The 23211-nt window shown below is 52.8% G+C and overlaps 1 protein-coding gene across 1 annotated transcript in view; it reads left to right on the top strand.

The window, feature by feature from the left end:
• TG (thyroglobulin) overlaps window positions 1-23211 on the top strand; it is a 149598-nt gene that overhangs the window by 36022 nt on the left and 90365 nt on the right. The window contains exons 17-22 of the mRNA XM_049633747.1: window positions 1379-1591; window positions 3135-3289; window positions 4977-5133; window positions 6719-6943; window positions 14538-14687; window positions 19471-19641. Of these exons, the coding sequence (XP_049489704.1) occupies window positions 1379-1591; window positions 3135-3289; window positions 4977-5133; window positions 6719-6943; window positions 14538-14687; window positions 19471-19641 (1071 nt within the window). The remainder of the gene's footprint in view (window positions 1-1378; window positions 1592-3134; window positions 3290-4976; window positions 5134-6718; window positions 6944-14537; window positions 14688-19470; window positions 19642-23211) is intronic.

Here is a 23211-nt window from a genome sequence, read left to right as displayed (position 1 = left end):
TCCCAGGCTCTACAATTCGTGGTAGATACCAGACATCACGGGTGTAGGAAGCTTACCCTTGTAATACCCCAAGAGCTGTTTCCTTGCTCTGAAAGGGCTAATTCACATCCTGAAATTCCCAGTGCAGGCGATGATGTGTTCTTGTTGATAACAATCATCGTCATCCTCATCATCAGGACTCACATTGATGACTATTCGTCTGTCATGTGCCAGTAACTCCTCTAAGCTCTTTCTGTCCCTTAACCCATCTTGATTCACACCATCCTTAGGAGGCAGGCAATATCGCTGTCCCCACCATTTTATGGGTGAGAAAACGGAGTCACAGAGAGGTTAATTAACTCGCTATAGGGCGCTCAATGATCCCACTGAGTGTGTCTGTTCTTTCGTTTACTCGTTCAGCCACTTATTTAACGTACATTCCTGGAGCTTGTGTTCTGGGTGAACAGGGAGGGACGCCCTCTTTCCTCCCTGGCTCCGTGCAGTGGGGAGACCAGCGTGCACATGATGAGTCTCGAATGACTGACAGCATGGAGGTCCACAGCAGGAGGCCTGAGAGCTCGCTAAGTTCGCCCTGGGGAACCGCGGAAGGTGTAGAAGGCAGGAGATGTTGACTTGATGATGGAGGCTTGAACTTAAAAGGAATATTCTAGGCAGCTGGGCAGGCAGAGGGAAGGGCATGGGACGATCAGGGAAGGGGAGACCCGCGAAGGTAGAGCGGCAGGAGGAGAAGAGATGAGAGGAGGGGGGAGGGGAGGAGAGGAGAGGAGAGGGAATGGTGGGTCAGTGGCCCTCAGGGCAGTTGAGAGCCCTGTCCAGCTTCGCTGCAGCTTCTGTGCTGACAGCAGGGACTGGATGGGTTGTCTGATCCCGGAGGCGGGGAGCCTGGTGCAGAAGCTTCCGTAGGTAGCAGTTTGGGAACCGGTGGCTGACCCTAAAGGAAGGAAGTGCATGGAGATGAAAAGTCGGGACAGGTGATCTGTAGCCCTCGCTGGTCTGTGGCAGAGGGGACGGGACCATCTGAGGTGCTGCCACATGTGTGGCTTGGGACAACTGGGGTTCGTCATGGGTGGAGCTCGGGACACCGAAGCTGGGGGAGACGCGGCCGCAGGCGAGGAGGTCGGGTGTGCTGGCTCTGGGGTGGAGAGGCCCGCTGGCAACTGGATGTCCAGATGGGAAGGAGCTGCGGGGACCCAAGCTGGACACGAAGATGTGGGAGAGGGCGCGCTCAGGAGTCTGTTAAAGCAGGAGGATGGGCTCACCCGAGAGGAGGGCGGGGAGGGAGGGGGCCCAGGGAGGTCAAGGCTGGGAAAGGGCGAAAGGGGAGACGTCAGGCCCCCCTTGTGCGAGTGGCACCCACAGCGGCCCTCTTTCCTTCTAGGCCCCCAGTGCCCGCTACCGTTCAACACGTCGGATGTGGCTGGTGGAGCGATCCTGTGTGAGCGAGCCGCGGGCCCCGGGGGATCCGCCATCCAGCGGTGCCAGCTGCGATGCCTCCGGGGCTACTGGAGCGCGTTCCCACCAGGGCCCCTGCTATGTGGCCTCGAGGAGGGACGCTGGGTGTCACAGCCGCCCCAGCCCCACGCCTGCCAGCGTGAGTGTCTGCCCCGCACCCTGCTTTCCCCCTTGGGGCTCAGGGCTGAGCACCTACCTGCATTCTCCCCGCCCGAGGGTAGCATTTCCACGGTGAGCCAGGCGTCTCAGGAACAGGAGAGGGGGCCCAATAAAGTGTTTTCTTTCTTTCTTCTTTTTTAAATTAAAAAACACTCATTTATTTTTGGGAGGACGCAAGTGGGAGAGGGGCCGAAACGGGGACAGAGGATCTGCGCTGACAGGCTGACAGCGGAGAGCCCGATGCGGGGCTCAAACTCAGAAACTGCGAGATCACGGAAGTTGGACGTTCAACCGACTGAGCCAGTCAGGTGCCCCAGCATTTTCTTTTAAAAGGAGCAGATGTGTTTCACAGACTCCTAGGGTTACGCTTTCTTTTGGGACAATCTGCTCCTTGGGAGAACTGCCATCATTTCAGGCTTTCCTGGGATGCCTTGGATACAGAAGTGTATTCAGGAGGTAGGTGTTCCAATGGCCTTATTGGCTACGATGGTGTTGACAAGCTCAGAGCTGTTTGTCTGGACTCTGACTCACTGGCCTCACTCCCGGGTCCATCTGGGGCTCCACACCTAATGCCTGGCAGATCTGGGGCTGGACCCTGCTCCGGGGGGGCACCAGTTCTGGTCAGTGTGCGCCTGGGCCCTGTTTGAAGATGGGCAGAGCCCCTTTTCCCTGCTCTCCCACGGAACCTGTTCTTACACCCCCACAGCTGTGAGGCAGCATTGAGCTCTGACTGCCTCTGCCTTGGCTAAGGCTGGCCACAGTTACTCACAGCCCGGCAGAGCAGGGGCGGATGCCGGGACCGGGCACTGGGTCCGCCCAGGGCAATGGGGTGGTGTCTGAGAGAGAGGGAGACCCAGATCCTGGGACGGCCACAAGGTTCCGGGGGGTTCGCAGAGTGTCAAAAGGCAGTATTTCCGGCAAATTTCTGGGATAGAAAATGTTATCCATAAAAAGGTCAGTATGATTTGGACAAATAAGTGGTCTGTCCCCCTGGCTGTGACAAAGTGGCCTAAGCCAAAATTAAGACCAGGCTTGTCAAGACTGGCTGTAGAGCCAGGCACTTGGGAGAAGAGGGGCACGAGTCTCGAGCTCTTACAGTTAAGTGCAGGGCCACCGTGTACGACTGTGCAGGTTGTGCACTGAGCAACCTTAGAGTGCGTCTCTCATACAGTCTGTGGGGTCTCCTCTTAATTGGCAACATTGTATGCGGTGGCCCTGCTGGAATGCAAGGTAATGTGGCAGGCTTCCCAAGAAGAATGTCCAGCCCCCCCCACCCCACCCCACGCCCCAGAATGTCAAGCAGCCTGGTTTAGAGGCCGAGGCCAGACTGAGCTCACTGGGAGGGTGCGTGCTCAGTAATTTCAGAGAGAAACCACCGTGCCGGGAAGGGAGCCGTGCAAGCTGGGAGTGCTTGTGCGTTCCGAGCTAAACGAAGAAGGGCTCCTTTTGCAGAGGCAAAACCAAAGAGGAGAGTCTCACGGGTCTGCTGTCCGCGTCTGCTGACCTCTGGCGCTTGCCTGCAGGGCCCCAGCTGTGGCAGACCGTCCAGACCCGAGCGCGGGTCCTGCTCCGGCTCCCGCCAGGCAAGATGTGCAGCGCCGACTACGCGGGCTTGCTGACGGCTTTCCGGGTCTTCATATCAGACGAGCTCGTGGCCCGGGGCTTCTGCCAGATCCAGGTGTGCGTCTGGCCTCCCGCGCGGGCGGGGGCTCGGACTGGGCTCGGGGTCACCGTGTCCGGGGGCCTCGGGGCTCAAGGGAACCTAGGGTCCCGCTCCCACTCATTCTACCGATAGGCAAACCGGGGTTCACCCCGAGAGAGACCTTTGGCCAAGGCTAATTCCGTAGCGGCAGGGATGGAATCCGCACTCATTCCCGGCGCTCCTTTCTGCATAAAGGTGACAAACCAAACGTGTGGCGAGCCCCGTGCGCTGTTGGCACGGGCTAGCAATGCTCGCGGGGATCCTGTTACCGTTCCCGTTTTGTGGCTGAGGGAGCTGAAGCCTGGAGGGTTAACGTAATTGTCCAGAGTGACACAGCTGGGGATGGTGGAGCCGGGCAGATGACCTGGGGACAGAGCTGTGAACGCCCGTGCAGTCCTACCAGCACCTGCGGAGGAAGAGTCCGGGAACGGGGTGTGGGAAGGCTGAAACGCCAGGATGCACACCCTGAACCACTGTGCCGGACGTGTCTTGACCAAACCTGCCGGAAGGCATTGTGGATTCCCCCTGGAAGGAAGATGCTGCCTACCAGAGTCTCTAGCTGTGTAATAGGCAAAGGCTTCTGTGATTTGAAGTCACAAGTATTCACAGAGGGAGTCTTTAAAAGTCACTCAATTAGGGGCGCCTGGGTGGCTGAGTCGGTTGAGCGACTGACTTCGGCTCAGGTCCCGATCTCACGGTCCATGAGTTCGAGCCCCGTGTCGGGCTCTGTGCTGACAGCTCGGAGCCTGGAGCCTGCCGTGCATTCTGCGTCTCTCTCTCTCTCTCTGCTCCTCCCCTGCTCATGCTCTGTCTCTCTCTGTCTCAGAAGTAAATAAACATTAAAAAATAAATAAATAAAAGTCACTCAATTAAATAAGTGACTCGTTTGGCTCCAAGCTGGTTAGCTCAGAGAGCAATGCAGTTTTAACACCTCATGCTAAGAATTTTGCAGAACGTACATTTTCATGAAAACAGATACAGACAGTCATGATTCTAAAACAAACAGAAACATACTTTGCCCCCTTTTATTCAAAGAAATGTACTTGGCAACAATGGCAGTGACAGCTATTCATTGTTGAGCCCTGACTGTGTCCCTGGAACCATTCTAGAAATTGTGCATTTCTTGTCTCTAAGTACGTCAGCACCCTGCTCAGTGGGCCTTAGTGGCCCTTGATCTCTAAGTGTATTAACTAAAGCGCACTGAGGGTACGTGAGTTGCCCAAGTTGGATAGCTAATCCAGGTCTGTTTAGACTCTTTCGTTGCACCAAGTTCTTTCTTTCCTTCTTTCCTCCTTCCATGTAACAAATGTTTGAGTGCCTATTACAGGCTGAGCATGATTGTAGGCCCTGAGGATTGTCAAAGACGAACAAAGCCAAACGCTAGTTAAAGTGGTCGGGACGGATTTTAATCAGTAATACACTAATGCAACAGGGAAAAAAGAATCCGGCGTGAACCGGGATGAACTTTGACTTGTGCGGAGGTGACTGGACCCTCATGGTTCTCAGAGGGAAAGGGGGTTGATGGCGCCTTTTGCCCCCTCGGGTGGGTTGACGGGAGGTTGGAAGGAAGTAGCATCCGCCTCGTTCTGGCACCTGGTGTGGGCTCAGCGAAGCTGCCTCCCGACTCCGCGTTCTAGAACTAAAGGCATCTGTCTCCATGCAGGCAAAGGCTTTTGGGAGCCCCGTTTCCATTCCCGTCTGCGATGGTTCCATGGTGCAGGTGGAATGTGTGAGTGGCGAGCGTTTAGGAGTGAATGTCACGTGGAAATTGCGGCTCCAGGACGTTCCCCCAGCCTCTCTTCCTGATGTGCGTGACATCGGTATGTTTTCCTGTGCTTCTGCCTTGAGGGCATGCAGCCTCTCTGAGACTCAGTTTCTTCATCTGTCACATGCCAGTGGAGCCTGTAATGCCTTCCTACGAGGATCTAGTGAGAGAATGATGTGCTTGGCCCTTGGAGGCGCCAGTGATTAAAAAGTACATAAGGGGCGCCTGGGTGGCTCAGTCGGTGAAGCGTCCGACTTCGGCTCAGGTCACGATCTCGCGGTCCGTGAGTTCGAGCCCCGCGTCGGGCTCTGTGCCGACAGCTCAGAGCCTGGAGCCTGTTTCGGATTCTGTGTCTCCCTCTCTCTCTGACCCTCCCCTGTTCATGCTCTCTCTCTCTGTCTCAAAAATAAATAAACGTTAAAAAAAATTAAAAAAAACCCCATAAAAATGAATGATGTTCTGTTAGTGGCTTACTACAGTTAAATAATATCACCTGAGTATACTTATGTGGACACTTTTAAATTCTTCTCTTGATTTTCTGGGCACCGACGGGGAGACAGGGGTGAAGCAGGGAAGAGGAGGAGGGTGACAGTCTGTATTGGTTTATAATCTATGTTCTGCGCACTTGTAATTCTAAAACATCTCAGACCAGTGACACTATTTAAACCCATTATTATACTGTGTAAAGTGGGGCAGGTGTGTGGATGGATTGAGAGAGCAAAAGGATCCAAGGAGTGGACTTTGTGATGGTGCTGGGAGCCAGTGTAGACAGAATCCATATCGCCGACCGGAGAGTGGGGAGCCCCCACCCCTGCTCTCCTACCATCCGGTCCAGTGGCCAAACGCCCAAGGTCAGGACTGGCTGCAGCCTGACCTCTGTGCTACCGGAGGGGGACTGGGGGTCCCTTTTCATCTTCTTCTGGAAAGACCCTGGGCAATTCAAGTATGTCTGAAGCTGCCAAGAGAGCAGATGCTTATTCCTGGTGTCCATGCTGATGACTGTGGTTTCGGGCCCTGGGTGGGCTTTACAGGAGCCTGCCGGAGCATGGATGTTCATGGCGTGCAGGGATCCGTCCCAGCTGCAGATGTCGTGCTCATCTGGTTTCTTCCTAGGAAATACTTAGGGGTCAACAGCGGGAGGCCGCTTTGGCGTTTAACTAACCACTGCCTCCTGGAGGCTCCGGCTTCTCTTTGAGCGTCCCCATCATGCACATCCTCCCTCATAATCGTCAGCAACTGCAAGAGAAGCATTGCCAGCCCCATTTTGCAGATGGGGAGACCGAGGCTCAGAGACGGTGGCTTGCCACAGGTTAAGACAGCCGTGTATCTACGTGGTGCGCCTGAAATTCGTGACTGAAGACACGATAGCTCGTACCAGTGGGGATCATACTGACGCCACAGAAATGGCAGGATCTAGAGACCTGGGTTAAAGTCTCAGTAGTGCTTCTGACTGAATTTGGGCCCGTCTGTCCCCTTCTGTGGGCCTCGATGTCTCCCCCTGTAAAATGAGAAACCCGGCAATGCTTACATCCCCTTTCCCTGTGGACATTCTGGGTGGCTCTGCCCCTTGACCCCCGCCCCCCCCCCCCGGGCCTTGCAGAGAACAATGTGACATTCCTGCCTCATCGTGTGTCTTACAGAGGAGGCCTTAGTCGGCAAGGATCTCATCGGACGCTTCACGGATCTGATCCAAAGTGGAGAGTTCCAGCTTTATCTGGATTCCAAGACATTCCCAGCAGACCCCTCCATCTACTTCCTCCAGGGAGACGGCTTCGGCACCTCTCCCAGGACATGGTTTGGGTGCCTGGAAGGATTCCACCAAGTCTTGGCCACCGGCAGTGCCCCTCGGGACCCACCGGGGTGTGGTAGGTCCTTGCCCAGCCCTGGGACTGCTGTTTTCGGACACGCGAGGCTATGAAAAGGGCCACCAGGGCACTAGAGGCGGTCCCTCCGCACCTAGAGAACGGAGAATCATCCATTTAGCCACTCGGCAGGTCTCCCGGTAACCCGCCGTGCGTGGGCACGGAGTCATTACCGTTAGGTAGTAGCTGAAACCGGGGGCACGGGTGGCATGGCAGAAGGAACCCCTGATGTTGAGGTGACCCTTCTTCTTCATTCTTGACCCGCTTGGACTTTGGGGTGCGGGCCCCACTGTCTTTGTGGAGAAGGTTGACGTCCGCCCCGTGCACCCCCCAACATCTCTTAGTCTCGTTATGGCACCGTGTCACTCACCATCGGGTCCGAGTGGCCACTCATCAGCCCAGGGCTTTACCACCCAGGGGCGGTGGTTTCTGACAGAGGTTTACTGGGGTTGCCGTCCTGGCCTTTACCCCAAGTAGCTTTGGAAGTGGTTTTTTTTCGAGAACACAGCGGCACATTCCTTGAACGGGAGCTGCACGGGTTTCCTGTCGCTACCGCGACAAATCGTCGCAAACTCCGTGCCTTGAAACGGCACACATTTATTACCATACGGTTCCGCAGGTTTGAATTCCTCTTCGGGTCTCCCTGGGCTAAAACCAAGAAGTCAGCAAGGCTGCCTTCCTACCAGAGGGAAGCTGTTACCTTGACTTTTCCAGCTTCTAGATGTGACATTGCCCATATTTCTTCCTTCATCCCCAAAGCGAGAGTACCATAGTAGCTCTCTGGACGCGCTTCAAATCACACCTCCTTGGACTCCCATCTGTCCCTTCTGGGGACCCTGTGGTCACACACAACTGGGCAATCCAGGGCACCCTCCCTATATTAGGGTCAGCCAGTTAGCAACCTTGATTCCATCTGTGGCCTCAGTTTCCCTCTGCCGTGTAGCCTAACGTGTTTGCGGCGCCCACGGATCAGGATGTGGCTGTCTTTTCGGCCTCCTACTTCCAAGGGCTCGCAACGAGGAGTCTTCCTCCCACGTGGCACGAGACAGAGAGGCATTGTCGCGGAGCTGAAGAAGCAAGGGGAGATGTTTCTCGGTTATTTATTTTTCCGTTATTTATATTGGTTCCAACACAAGAACTACATGACCTTTCCTTTTGTGAAGCCCATGCCAAGCTCTAAAGTCCACGTTGGATTTAGGTTGCAGCTAATTCTTTTTTTTTTTTTTTTAACTTACTTATTTATTTTGAGAGGGGGGCGAGGAAGGAGAGAATGAGTAGGGAAGGGGCAGAGAGAGAGCGTGAGAGAGAGAATCCCAAGCAGTGACAGTGCAGGCTTGATCTCACAAACCATGAGATCATGATCTGAGCCAAAATCAAGGGTCAGACGCTCAACCGACTGAGCCGCCCAGATGCCCCGAGATGCAGCTAAATCTTAACACAGAAGCCAGAAACGCACCCGGTTCACTCACTGCTGATATTTACAGAGGGTTTTGTAGTTTACGAGGCACTTTCACAGCTATTTACTGCTCACAGTGGCCCCCAGTGACCGGCCATTCTGCCATTTGACAGATGAAGGGGTTGAGGCTCAGACGAAAGGGGATACAGCATCTCTAGGGTCCAGGGCAGGGCCGACTCAAAGGAGGGACTCGGGTTCGTGGAACCAGTTGGCTGTGGCTGAGTAACCCAAGGTCCTCTGGGGCCAGAACCCCCGCTCTTCCTGCCTCACAGAGCTGCCCAAACAGAAAGGATGAGAAGTAGGAGCAGGGGTGGAAGGTGCCCCCTGCCAGGGTGGGTGAAGCAGGGTCACAGTGACTGAGGCATTCAGAACACCCACCACTGTGTTCTTGGACTGACCGTGAAGAAGCCGGCATCTACTGCCAAGGGCACGCGTGTGTGGGAGGGCTGGGTATGGAGGAGCAGGGGCAGGAGTCTGATTTTATGGTCACCCAGGTAGTGCTGGGAAGGGGGTCTGGGAACCCCATTTGGGTGTACATTCTGGAGCGTGGAGGCCAGGGGTGGAGGGACAGGACATGGGACAGGTGCTGGTCAGGGGCCAGGTCACAGGGCTGTAGTGACTGGCTCTGCCTTTACATTCCCTCCCAGGGCCCATTCCCTGCATGTAACAGAAAGCGCTGGTCCAGAAATAGGATCGTAAGTTTCCTTCTAGGGAACTCTATTGATTATTAGATTATTACTTCCTGCCTGACAGGATGGGTAGCCCAGCTCCACTGGGAGGAAGGAGGGGAAGCTGAGTTCAGAGCTCAACAGTCTTGTCTGAAGGATGTCAACCAGTGGGGGCCACAACTCAGGGTGGCTTCAGAGAGACTGGGAACCACAGGGTGGCCTGGAAATTCGACTGAATGACAGGTTCTTCTGGGCTACATTTGCTGCAAGACAGGAGTTGGCCAGTTTCTTCCATAAAGGGCCGGAATGCAAGTATTTTAGGCTTCGCAGACCCTGTGGCTTTTGTCTCGATGACTTAACTCATCCACTGTAGGGAGAAAAGCATGGCTGTATTCCTTTTTTAATTATTTTTTATTAAAACATTTTTTTAATGTTTTTATTTATTTTTGAGAGAGAGCAAGACAGAGTGCAAGCAGGGGAGGGACAGAGAGAAGGGGAGACCCAGAATCCGAAGCAGGCTCTGGGCTCTGAGCTGTCAGCACAGAGGCTGATAATGGGGTTCGAACTCACGAGCCACGACATCATGACCTGAGCCGAAGTTGGACGCTCATCTGACTGTCACCCAGGCACCCCGCGTGGCTGTATTCTAATAAAACTTTATTCGCTAAGCAGAAAGGTGAGCTGAATTTGGCCCACGGGCTACAGGTTGCCAATCCTAACTCTAGATAAACCTACATTCTGTTTCTCAGCCGCTGTAGCTTTTCGTGACTCAGAAGAATTGTCGATCATGCCATGCAGCCCTGCCTCCTTACTCCAAATAGTTAGAAAGGTCTGGAATGGAATTCACGAAAATCCAGCCCTGGGAGCCCTGGATTTTCTCCCGTGCTGATGATAATATCTATTTGTTATTGAACTTCTAATACGTGCTGGGGCCTCATTGGGTTTCTCCGGTCTAGAGGGCCAGGTATTATCAATCCCATTGTCTGGATGAGGCAGCCAGCCGCATAGAGTTAGGAGTATTGGGAGACTGCTCTTTGACGTCAGGGGGAGCTGGGTTCGAGTCCTTGCTCCGACACTTTCCCCGCGTGGGTTCTTGAGACATCACTTACCCTCACGAGGCATCCTCTGAAGAAGAGGGATGATAACACCTGTTTCCTGGGGGTTGTGGTTCACCTGGCATGATGCAGTCAGTGCACCTCTTCCTACCTGGTGGCCTCTCAACGAATGGCCTTTTTCGTTGACCACACTGGGATCTGAACCCAGCTCTCCTGATTCCCGATTCTTCGTCCCCTGCCTCACACGGCTCTCTTCTCAACAAGGGGGTTCTTTGTGAAATCATGCCCTTGGGTCCTTGCAGCTCCTCTAACTGGCCCTTTCTCCTTCTGAAGCACATCTGGGACACAGCTGTGGGGCTACAAGCAGAGCATTGTCCTGGGGAGACGAAGCAGGGTTTCTGTGTATCGTTTCCGGGGGCGGCTAATCTGCATGATCCCCTTGGAGGGCAGTGACTGGGGGCCGGTGGGGGCTGGGGGTGGGGAACATCCACCTCCTGTGACTCACGCAGCCCTGGCGGCTCTTACCCCGGGAACAAATCCTGCAGAGGAGGCCCGGGCTCTGTTTGCAGCTTCGACGGGGTCAGTTATGTCCACCCTCTTGCCTCAAGGCCAGCCACGTGGCTTCCCTTCAGAATTACCTGCTGGCGGCTTCCATACCCGTTTGGTCCAGTAAGGGGAATCTCAGAGAAATTGTCCGGGTTTTCCCTTCTCCATTCTGGACCACATAAACTTTCGTTCACTACAAGTTCTTCGAACGGAGCTCCTTCTCTATGGGTGTTTTTTTCCCCCGAAGTAACATGTTACGTCTTGTTTCCTTCCTCTTCCCTTCTTCCCTCTTCCCGCCTTCTTCCCATCTATGGTATCCATCCATCGAAGCTTTCAAAGCATACCTAGGTGTTAAGCCCCAGGTTTCGTAGTCATGGAAGCAAAGGCCAGAACTCCACTCTCAAAGAACTGACAGTCTAGGTGGGGAGAGAGAAATGAAAAGCCAGCTAGGTGTCAGTGACAAAGGCTTCTCCATCCCTGTCCGGGCGGGTCAGGGAAGGCTCGCTGGGATGCCAGGTGCGTCGGAATCGTTGCTCAGGGAAGAGCAGGCAAGGAGTGGGGTGTGCACGCGTCTGTGTGTGCATGCGTGTGCGTGTGTGCGTGCGTGTTCCTGTGTGCTGAGGGTGCTACCGTGCGGAAAAGCATTCCAGAAGTGGAGATTAGCGCAAGGAGTTACGAGGCTGTGGCCGAATGATGACAGAGCCGGTGGTCTGTATGGCTGGAGCGTGGGGTGTGTGGGGATATGGCGGCTCTCAGAGAGATAGGCAGGAGCCAGGGAGGGAGAGGCCTGGGGCCGGCCAGAGGTGGCCTGCTGGGGGTGCCGGGGGAGAATTCCAGGCCGGAGAGTGACAGGGCCAGGCGCGGGGTGGAGCGGAGCGGGCTGAGGGCGTGAAGGGCTGTTACACTTCCTCGCGGATACTTTTCGTCAGCAGAGGCATGGCTGTCATGGTTGGGGGCCTATGGGGACAGGGTGATTGGAGGGATGGCCTGACCCGGAAGCTTGGTGAAGCCCTTGAATTCCAATAGGCCAAACTGTCTCATCTTATGAAGGAGGGCACCGAGACCAAAGGAGTTTCTGACGATTTCGCGGAGGGAGATAATTGAAAGATGGGTGCCAACTTGTTGCTGTGGACGGAGGGGTCTTGGAGAGCCCACGCCTGCCGGGGGAGGGGGGAGGCTATCGAGCCTCACTCTGACCTGAGCACGGCGTTCCCGTGGGTGGAAAGGCTTTGACGGCACAGGCAGAGAGAAGCAGGACGCGGGTTCCTCGAGCATCGTCGTGAGGCCTGCAAGTGGCTGAGCTTACAATGAAAGTGAGTCCCCGCTCTCTCCTTCTGCCCCCCACCCACCCCTCGGGTTTAGAGGCACGGCGGCTGGAACCGGTGAAAGAGGCTTTGTTTTCCCTTAGTGATGAATTTGGAGACCACTTGAAAAAATAGTCCGCGTCCTCGGCTTAAAATACTCGAGATGATCAGGGACCTGACTCATACGAGTAATGAAACCCCACTGTCTGGGGGAGGGGGTTAATTGCTCAGGGGCAGACCGGAAAACACATCGTTCGGTTTCCAAGATGTGCCCCGAGTTTCTGATTTAGTCAGACGTGCCGGGCGTGTGTGTGTAAGAGATGGCGGTTGAGTCAACATTGGCTCCAAGTCCCACACGTCCGGCTCACTTTTTTTGTCTAGGGAAGGTGCTCGAACTGGCGGATGGAGAGAAGGCTTTGGTTTTTAGGGAATGGGGCTCAAATGCCACCTCTTTCACCTTATCGCCCGGCCCACCTTGACCTTGAGCTTCAGTTTCTTCCAGTCTAGAAAGAGGAGGGTACCTTTCTTAGAGGATCGTGACACCATGCTTGGTGTGACCTGTAATTTTCCTTCCCCACAGCCCTTTGCATGAAGCATGCCAGGGAGTCATGCATGAATGTCCCAAGGCTCAGCTTCCTCATCTGCGACATGAGGGTAAAACACCGACTCACGGGTGTGCTGTGGTTATGGCCATGAAGCCCACAGCAGAGGGCCGGGCCCAGAGAAGGGGTCCCAAGAGCAGACAGGCTTCCGGCTCTCGCCTTCACTGGGTCACAGCTCGCTTCTTCTGGAAGTCATTTGGCAAACTCTTGGGAACACAGCCCAGAACCGAGAAAGAAAGCAAAAAGAACCTCTTTTCTCCCCACCCCTTCTCTGAGCCATCAGTATCAGTGTGGCCAAATTTATGCATTTTCCTAAGCTAGAGCTCCCGGACCCTAACAACTCTTGGGAGATATGCGTCTCTCTAGTTGGGGTTTCTGGTTCCTCAGCCCAGATCGTAGTAGAGGAACAGATGAGAAAGGACGAGAAATGTGAGAATCAGAGGGGGCAGAAAGCACTGAGAATCTGCAGATTAACAGGGTAGCACAGGGAGGCGAGGAACGAGGCCAGTGAGGCCTCCAGGGGGCGTGATGTACAGAGGCCTCCCTCTCAGGGTCATACTTGGTCTTTCTGAGTAAATCAGAAACCCCACAACCCGACAGCGAGGGCCTCCGTGAATCCTGTGCCCTGGGTGTCTCACCTCACCGTGGTCCCAGATCTGAGCAACGCCATGGATGACCAACCGGCAGGGAGAGGCCGCATGAGTCGAATGAGAGGGTGCTGAATTGTTGAAATTGCCCTGTTTGGACAGCGTGGACATTGAGGCTGGCCGATGTCAAGGAAGGACTCCCTCAAGTATAAAAATAATGATGGGTGGGACAGTGGGGGAGATTGTTGATGGGGGTCAAGGGGTGCACATGCCATGATGAGCCCCAGGTGATGCAGGGACGTGCTGAATCACCAGATCGTGCATCTGCAACTAATATAACACTGTAGTTGAACTCACTGGAATTAAAAATGAAAAACAAAATAGCGACCATTTGTCTGGCATTATGATCATCACTACATTCCGACGGGATCGTATTATTAATACCTTTCACAGAGGAGAAAGTGGAGCCTCCGGGAAGTCCATAGTCATTTAGGTATCGCGGGGAGAGGGACCTGAGCCAATCCTTCTAACCCCCAAGCTTGCACCCCAGGCTGCGCCCCACCGTGCCCTCCAGTTGGGGCAGCGTTCCCATGGCAACTGAGCGATGGACCCTCATCTTTCAAGTTGTTCCCAAACCTCGTCTCATGCCAGTCTTCCCTTTGTCTGCTAAGCTCTAGCCTAGTAGCTGGCTTTGTCTGGCTGTTTTCGTTCTGTTCCTTGACTAATCCGAACTCACTGCTGCCTCAGGCCTTTTGCACTTGCTGTCATCTCTGCTTTGAATGCTCTTTGGCTCTTTGCCCAGGGTGCTCCCCTCCCCATCGTTTGGTGTCAAGCATCACCTCTCAGAGGGCCTTCCTCACTGACGTACACTCCTCTTCTGCCTCGCTTTACCCGCATTTGAAGTTCTTGCCGGACAGCCTCATCCTACTAGCCCGTCAGCTCCTGAAGGGCCGGAGCCTCGTCCACCCTTCCCACAGCTTACCCTCGACTCTGAGAGTCTGACACATTGCCGATTCTCACTGGGCACTTGTTCAGTGAGTGAGCTTTTGTCCTGCTGCTGGGATTTCACATGGCCTGTGTGTTCCGAGGTGACACCTGTAAAGCCAGAATCTCTTCTTTGTTTTCTTAAAAAGTTTTTTAACATTTTAATTTTATTTTTGGGAGACAGAGGGTCAGCAGGGGAGGGGCAGAGAGAGAGGGAGACAGAATCTGAAGCAGGATCCAAGCTCTGAGCTGTCGGCACAGAGCCCGACGCGGGGCTCAAACTTGTCAATTGCAAGATCATGACCTGAGCCAAAGTCAGACGCTCAACCGACTGAGCCACCCAGGCGCCCCCAGGATCTTTTCTTTAACATCATTTCTCTGTTTCTCTTTTCCAGTCAAGTGTCCTGAGGGAAGTTATTTTCAGGAGGAGATCTGCATTCCCTGTCCCGTTGGATTCTACCAAGAACAGGCAGGGAGTGTGGCCTGTGTCCCATGTCCCAGGGGCAGGACGACCGTTTCTGCTGGAGCTTTCAGCCACACTCACTGTAAGTGTCGCCAGGTCCCCGCTTGAAAGAGAGTCCCTACCACGCAATGGGGACACAGCAGGGTGGTTCAACCTTGGCCCTGTTGAAATCTGGGGACAGAAAATTCATTCTGGGGACCGTGTTCTGTGTGGCAGGATGTTTATTTAGCAGCATCACCGACCCTTACTTGCTAGATGCCAGTAACATATCCCCTCCCAGTTACGACAACCAAACGTGTCTCCAGATGTTGCCAAGTGTCTCTTGGAGGGGGACACAATTGCTGGCCGTGGAGACCCAGTGGGTGCAGGGCATAATGATCAAAGGGGCACCACCTCCGTATGCCTGTACCCTGCCAGGATCTAGGTCAGATGTTTTAAATCCTATCAAATCCCCTTCTGTGTAAATATTATTGGCCCAACTTTTGCGTATAAGAACGCTAAGGCTCAGAGAAGTAATTTAGCCAGAGTCCCTCCACTAGTAAGTGGCATAACCGGCCTTTGATCTTGGCATTGTCTGCTTCTGAAACTTCTGATTTTTGTAAGCCAAGCTTATCAGATTGAGAAATGGAAGAAATTTTCCACCCACAGTCATTACCAGTCATTACAACTATGTGGCTCACATTCCCTTTCTGGCCCTATAAATTTGTCAGGACCGTCAGTACGCGTGGCCTTCCCATATGTCATGTGATTTCGCTCGGCCTACGTGATAGTCACCTAGGTGTTGTTGGGTTTTTCCTGGCAAAAGGGCGCACAGCTCGCCTCGTTGTGCATCTGAAACAGTGTCAACGCGGAGCAAACCATTAATGTTTTAGATCTGAATAGATTTTAGAATTCTAAAATGATTAATTGAAAGAGACCAAGTCAACTTCCCTGGTAAGGGCAGTTTCTTTTCTTTTTTTTTTTAATTAAAAAGAAAATGTTTATTTATTTTTGAGAGAGGGAGAGGCAGACTGCAAGCAGAGGGAGGGGCAGAGAGAAAGAGACACAGAATCCGAAGTGGGCTCCAGGCTCCGAGCCGTCAGCACAGAGCCCGACGCGGGGCTCGAACCCACGAACCGTGACATCATGACCTTGAGCCGAGGTCGGCCGCTCAACCGACTGAGCCCCCCAGGCGCCCCCAGGGCAGTTTCTTTAGGAGAGAAGTAGTAATAGTGTGATAATTCTAAGACAACCAGAGGGATTTTATAGACTAGGAGTCTGACATTGCTCCTAGACATTAAACTCTTCACCAGGAAGGCAGAGTGTCCCTGACATCTGGGCATCACCCTCAGCTTGGACGCATTGATTCAGCCATGGATTTGAGATGAATTGAAGTGTTATCACAGTGCTGGAGGAAGGCTTTCTTACAAAGGGATCGATGCGATGTGTTGATCCTTGTTTATGGGAGCGGGGGGCACTACAGAAATGACAGGGAGCAGAGGAGAAGCCTGAAGTTTGACACCAGCCAGACCCAGGTTGGTTCCCGCCCCCGCCCCGGAACTATGACCAAGGCCACGCCTCCTTCTTTCTCTGAATGTCAACTTCCTTATTAATTAGATGGGGCCGATGATACCCCACTCATAGGGTGCTTATAAACCATGTCTTAGTTCCAGTTGCTACACACAAATTACCATAGACGGGGTGGTGGCAGCAGCTAACGTTTATTTCTTATGGTTCTGGAGGCAGGAAGTCCAAGATCGAGGTACCAGTATGTTCAGGTTCTTGGCGAGGGCCCTCTTCCTGGCTATGTCCTCATAGCCTTTCCTTCCTCAAAGACTATGGCCTTCCTCAAAGACTATGGCCTTTCCTTGGTGCATACATACAGAGTGAGGGATCTCCTGTGTCGTCCTCTTTTTATAAGGGCCCTGATCCCATCGTGGGGACCCCACCCTATGACCTCATCTAAACCTAATCACCCAAGGTCCCACCTCCAAATACCACCGTGTTGACGGTTAACGCTTCCACACATGGATCTGGAGGGATACAAACCTTCAGTCCCCAACAAAGTGTAATCCATTAACTTGTTTAAGGTGAACCATAAGCATCACCCTCATCCTGCTTTGGGGATGAGCTTTCACTGCATCTCCATGCAGAAGTGGGGGGCTGTCGCATCATTCCCGCTCTCCCAGAGATCTTCCTTGAGGAACAGAACAGATTTCCGTGGCTGAGGCTCCAGAGTCAGGGGTAGAGTCTATGCCGTTGTGTATGTGTGTATCTAAGAATGCCTGCAGGACTGTCAGCGTCGTCGTTCTGCTTGTTGTCTTACCTGGTCTGTGTTCTCAGATGGAATCATGGGAAAGAAGCACGAGGCGGGAGAGTCTGCCAAGCTTTAAGTGATGCCGAGTGATTACAGTATTTCCTCGGTTTCCTTTTGGTGTTAGGATAGCTGTTAGAATCTCAATTCCTCCGGGTGCCTGGGTGGCTCAGTCAGCTAAGCGTCTGACTTCGGCTCAGGTCATGATCTCGTAGTTCACGAGTTTGAGCCCCGCATCAGGCTCTCTGCTGACAGCTCAGAGCCTGGAGCCTGCTTCAGATTCCGTGTCTCCCTCCCTCTCTGCGCCTCCCCAACTCATGCTCTGTGTCCCTCTGTCTCAAAAATAAATAAACATAAAAAAAGATTTTTAAAGTAGCCTTTGTAATCTCTCTACTAAATGTTGTAATTAATCAATGGTTAGTCCTATAACTAATAGTCTTACTATATAGAAAATTAGATGTTCTCAAGTCTCTGGGCTGCCATGAAAGAACATTTTTTTTTTAATTTTTTTTTTTTTAACGTTTATTTATTTTTGAGACAGAGAGAGACAGAGCATGAACAGGGGAGGGGCAGAGAGAGAGGGAGACACAGAATCTGAAACAGGCTCCAGGCTCTGAGCTGTCAGCACAGAGCCCGACGCGGGGCTCGAACTCGCATACCGCGAGATCGTGACCTGAGGCGAAGCCGGACGCTTAACCGACTGAGCCACCCAGGCGCCCCATGAAAGAACATTTTTGAACCTACTTCCCAGCCCTGGAGAACCATGTCAAGACATTCTCTTTCGGTATCATTCATCAAAAATGTATTAAGCACTCTTTTTTTGTGCCAAGTTTTTACTGGGTATATAGGAGACAAGTGATGGTAATTTCCTTGTCCTCAGGGAGTTTAGAGTCTGATAGGAAAAGAACATAACATTTGATTAATAACATGATGTGTGTAATTAATAATATAATGGACATGTATGTTATATGATCTTGTAGTAGCTAGCACTGCGTCTTGAAGGACAAGTGGGGATTAGCCATGGGGCAGGTGGAGAAGGGGCTTCTGGGCAGAAGAAATAGCTGAAGGCTAGGAATAGAGCTATTCATCCATGGATTCAGGTAGTATTTATTGACTGGGTTGTTTGGGGGAGGTTCCGGTACCCAATTCGTGTGTGTGTGTGTGTGTGTGTGTGTGTGTAGGGGGTAGTTTCCCCAGACCAGCAACAAGCAATCTGGACATGATCCTCTCAGAGATAGTACCAGATCCCACAGGTTGAGACCCCACTGCCCCCATCCCCAATCGAAAGCCCAGGTTACTCCCTGTGCTTCTGAGGAACAAGTTACACACTGGACGTTCCAACAACCCCCTCGGGCACCGGTCCTATGTCTAGATTGTTACCTGTACTTCCGACCAGCTGACTATAAGTCAGAGGTTCCCATGGCCTCCTCCTTGGGTGTGACTAATTTGCTAGAGCGCCTCCCAGAACTCACCGAAGTTACCAGTTTATTATAACAGGATATGACCGAGGAACAGGTAAGAGATGCACGGGGCATGGTGGGGGGGAAAGGGGCGGAGCTCCCATGCCTCTCCAGGTGCACCGCTCTCCCCCACCTCTCACGTGTTCACCGACCCGGAAGCTCTCAGAGCCCCATCCTTTTGGGGTTTTATGGACGTTCCATTACATAGGCGAGCTTGATTAAATCATTGGCCGTTGGTGATTGGAGGTCAGGGAGAGGGACCGAAAGCTTCAGTGCCGTAATCACATAGTTGCTTCTCCTGGCAATCAGCCTCCATCCTTAAGAGCCATCCCAAAGTGACCTCTATACTGTAACAAAAGACACCTTTGTCTCTTTCACCACTTAGGAGATGCCAGGAGATTTAAGGGGCTTTGTGCCGGAAATGAGAGGAAGACCAAATATATATTTCTTGCTACAAATCCCGGTATTGCAGTGCGGGAGCTCGTGTCCTGTGTCAGACCCTGAGCCAGGCACTGGGATCCAATAAGGAACAAAACCAGATCAGGTCCCTGCTGGCCTGGAGCTTCTACTGAGGGGGAGGCGGATAGTTCATTCACACAGACAGATGGAAATAATAACCACGGTCCAGCAGCGAGGAGAGGTGTGGGTGGCTGGGAGTGTGTAACAGTCGGATGTCGGAAGCCTGGGGCTTCGCTGAGGAAGTGAGGACTGAGGGGAGGGCTGATAGGCAGTGAAGGGGTAACCCACTGAAGCTGGAGGAGAATGAGCGCCAGGAGGTGGAGCCCCAGGAGCAGAGCCTGTGTTTGGGGTGTGGTGTTCGGTATCCGCAAGAGGGAGTGCCCCGGGCACTGAATGCCGTGTGCCCTGTGGAGACACAGAGCGCATGGAGTGAGACAGGTGGAGCCCGATCGCAGGGTCTTAGTGGCCCAACAGGGGGCCTGGACAAGATCCTTTGACCAAAGGGTGGGAACCCTGAAGAGTTTGACTCTGGAGAGTGTCTGCATCAGACCCGTCACTTGGACATGTGATGTCAACTACAGGCAGTCTGGGGGCCCCGAGGGGAGGGGTCCCAGAAGCACGTCAGTGATGGTACATCTGTCTTTCCGCTTCAGGTGTCACCGACTGTCAGAAGAGTGAGGCAGGCTTGCAGTGCGACCAGGACGGCCAGTACCGAGCCAGCCAGAGGGACAGGGGCAGCGGGAGGGCCTTCTGCGTGGACAGCGAGGGACGGAGGCTGCTGTGGTCGGAAACGGAGGCCCCGCTCTCGGAATCCCAGTGTCTGAGTATGTGCTGGGAGTTATATCAGCCATGTACCTGGGGAGAGGGCATGTGCTCTCAAGGGCTTTCTAGAAAGGGAGAGAAGTAGGAGATGCATTTGTCTCCAACATTTTATTTTGCAAATTTTTAATCTACGTGGGAGTCAAAAGAATAGTAAGATGAATAAATAAATACCTGTTACCTAGATCCAAAAAAAGTTAGCATTTTCCACTTCCTTTTTCTTTCTTTCTCTCCCTCTCTATTTTTGATCCTTGGAAAGCAAATTTCAGACATCGTGCAACCTCACCCCTAAATACTTCAGTGTGTGTGAGCCATGAATTTTAAAATAATTCACGAGCTGAGTTTCCTTTTCCTGTGGGTGCTGTGCCTCTGCAAAGCTGGTCAGCTTTTCTCTCTCAGCTGGATGTTGTAGGAAGACCCGAGTGCCGGTCCTGATTCTGTAACTTACCTGCTGGGTGACCCAGAGCAAATTGCTCAACCTCTCTCTGATCCTCAGTCACCCCAGCAGCCTCCTGCCTGCCTCCTGGGACACTGTCAGGGTCAACAAAACCATCCTAGGAGGACAACCAGCCTCCACTGAGCCCCACCCTGTGCCGGGCACAGCTCTTCAACGAGGTGATGGGTGGGAAAGTCCTGGGTGAACCGATCGATACCTGTCGTAGAGTGCTCGGTGGGATGGGAGTGGGGTCAGGACTAGTTTAATCTCAATGGTGCCCTCCATTAGCTATGTCGTCTGAGCAAGCCACTCACCTTCAAGAGTTTCCTCATCTGCTGAATGGGGCTGTTAATGCCTGCCTTGCAGGGGGGTCGGTGTGTTAGGGGTGACATGACAGGAAGAGGTAATCAATGTTTCAGGACAAGGAGGAGATTCCGGTTAATCAAGGAGCAGGCGGAGACAGCCTGTAAGTGCCTTTAATTCTGACCTAAGTCTTCAGGACCCTGCCCTACCTTTCCGTAGAGTTAGTTGCCTTCCTGCCTGGGGTCTGGCTTACCTTTGTAACCTTGACCAGGCGGAGCCAGTGCCGGTGGCCGGGGTCTCTCAGGTTTCCGTGTGAGGAGAGGGCCTGATGTGCATGGACTTACTACGTGCCAGGCCCCCTTGCGGAAATTTTAGACAGGCAGTCATGGGTGAACTTCACAGTGGGTCTGAGGGGTAGATATTATCCCCAATTATTTAGCTGAGGAAACAGAGGCGTGAATGTCTACGTGACTTATTAGTCAGGATATAACATCCCTAGAACGTGAGCCAGCGTGTACCTGACCCCCAAACCCATTCTTTCCATGACACTGATCTGCTTCTACCTGGATTTATCTGCTTCCTCATTAAGCACACACCTGCACACATGCACACGCACACTTGTACACACACCTCACACGCACACACTTGCACACGTAGCTTATCTGCTCTCTAGGGAAGCGGGTGCAGCGAATCACATACAACACTCGAGAAAATCCAAGAGGGACATTTTCATTTTCTTTTTTAATGTTTATTTTTTGGGAGAGTGAGTGAGAGAGAAAGAGAGGGATAGAGAGAGAATCTCAAGCAGGCTCCACACTGTCAGTGCAGAGCCGGATGTGGGGCTCGAACTCACGAGCTGTGAGATCAGGACCTGAGCCGCAACCAGGAGTCGGACGCTTAACCGACTGCGCCACCCAGGCGTCCTGAGACATTTTCATTTTCTAACGCTCAGAACAATCATTTCCTTCTCTGGCAAAGCGCTGAAGATTCTCAAGGACTTGTGTGTGTGTGTGTGTGTGTGTGTGTGTGTGTGTGTGCGCGCGTGTGTGTGTGTCCCTGTAGATAAACTGCAAATCCAAGGAGAGTCTAATTATTTTTTCCAATATTCCTTTTCTTGGGCAGAAACTGCAATCAGGGGAGTTAAAGCTGGAAGGTGCCTTAGGCCACAAGTCAGGCCGATCTTACCTGCCCATCACAAATGAGGGAGAGGCGGGGAGAGCCGTTTGCTAGGCCCTGGTGACTCTGGGTCATCTGGGATTAGCACAGGAGTGCTTGCATTTTCACTCCCCTCCTCTTTGCTTCCCTGTCACCGCCTCAGCTGCCAGGATTGTAATCTGCATTTCGCAAAGCCTTAGATCCTTTGTTCAGCCCCGAGCCCCCCCCCCCCCCCCCCAGAGCAGAAAGGACAGTGTCATCAGTAGCATCAGAAGCATTAATGAGGAAAAGCTTAGCCTTGCCAGCTTCCAGGATGCCTCCCCGAGGCTCTGGCTGATGAATAGCCTCCAGATTGGACCTTGGAGTCTTGGAGTCTCGGGCTTCTTATGCAAAGCTCGGAGGGAGTTTACTGCTCCCTCTCTGGATTTTCAGAAGGATTTCCATGTTAAGCTGGGTCCCCACTGGCATGTCAAAAGCCTCTTCTAGGAATCCAATCGGCTTGCTTTTGAGGGGAGCTTCTTCTTTGAGAGTGGAATTGCAGTCCTAATTTTGAGGCGTTTATCTTCCAGAAAAAAAGCAAAGGGTATAGAGGTCAGCTGTATCCCTGGGGGAGACTGGTGCCCTTTCCACCCGCTTTGTCCAGGCCTGGGTTTCCCCCTACAGGGATTATGCTGTCACCTCCCCTACCTTGTCCTCTTGCCCCAGGGTGGCTCCCCCGCAGCCATTTTTCTGCAATGCTTTGCAACAATTATTCTAAAAGGCAATTCTGGGGGCACCTGAGTGGCTCAGTCAGCTAAGTGTCCGACTTCGGCTCAGGTCATGATCTCGTGGTTTGTGGGTTTGAGTCCCACCCACATTGGGCTGTCTCCTGTCAACACAGCCCACTTTGGATCTTCTCTCTCCCTCCCTCTCTGCGGCACTCTGTCTCTCTCTCTCTCTCTCTCTCTCAAAATTAAATAAACATTAAGAAGAATAAAAATAAAAGGCAATTCCGTTTATGCAATGCCCCTCTCCACCTTTCAGTGGTTCTACATTGCTCTCGGAGTAAAATAAAATTGCATACCTCACTCTCCTCTCCGGATTCTAGCCTCCTTTGGATAGTATAATATCATCGGATATTCAGATAATATCATCCTTTGGGGCTAGAGTGGTACCTTTCTGTTCTATTCCAGAGTGGCTGGTGCTTGTTGACAGAATGAATGAATTGCTGTTATTATCTGGGCCTGTTTGAAATTCCTTCCTAAATGTGATCAGGGAAGGGGACTCTCCTGCCACCAGAAGTCCTGTAGCCAGTTTCACAAGCCCTGGCACTTAGGCAGGTGTCCTTGCTGGGGGTGGGGGGGGGCAGGCGGGCAAAGGGACTTGTCACTTACTGAATTGTTATATACCAGGTTTTCCACATTCTTCTATTTAATCCCTGCAACCACACAACCGGGCTCTCAGAGATTGAAATGTGCCCCAGGACACAGGGCCGATGAGGGGTGGTGGCGAAAGGACTTGGACGGGGGCCGACTCCAGAGCCAGCACTGCCTGCCTTGTCTCTTCCTGGCGGTCCCCTCCATCTTCTCTATACTGCCTGCGGCAAACCCTTAGTTTACCTACGGAGTTAGTGGTTTACTTGCTGACCTTGGCCCCTGGAAATATTGTAAGCTCCCCTTCCTTTAATTCTAGACCCAGTTTT

Source organism: Panthera uncia, chromosome F2, assembly GCF_023721935.1.
Source record: "Panthera uncia isolate 11264 chromosome F2, Puncia_PCG_1.0, whole genome shotgun sequence".
In the NCBI taxonomy this organism is placed as follows: domain Eukaryota; kingdom Metazoa; phylum Chordata; class Mammalia; order Carnivora; family Felidae; genus Panthera; species Panthera uncia.
This window is presented reverse-complemented; position numbering and strand designations above follow the sequence as displayed.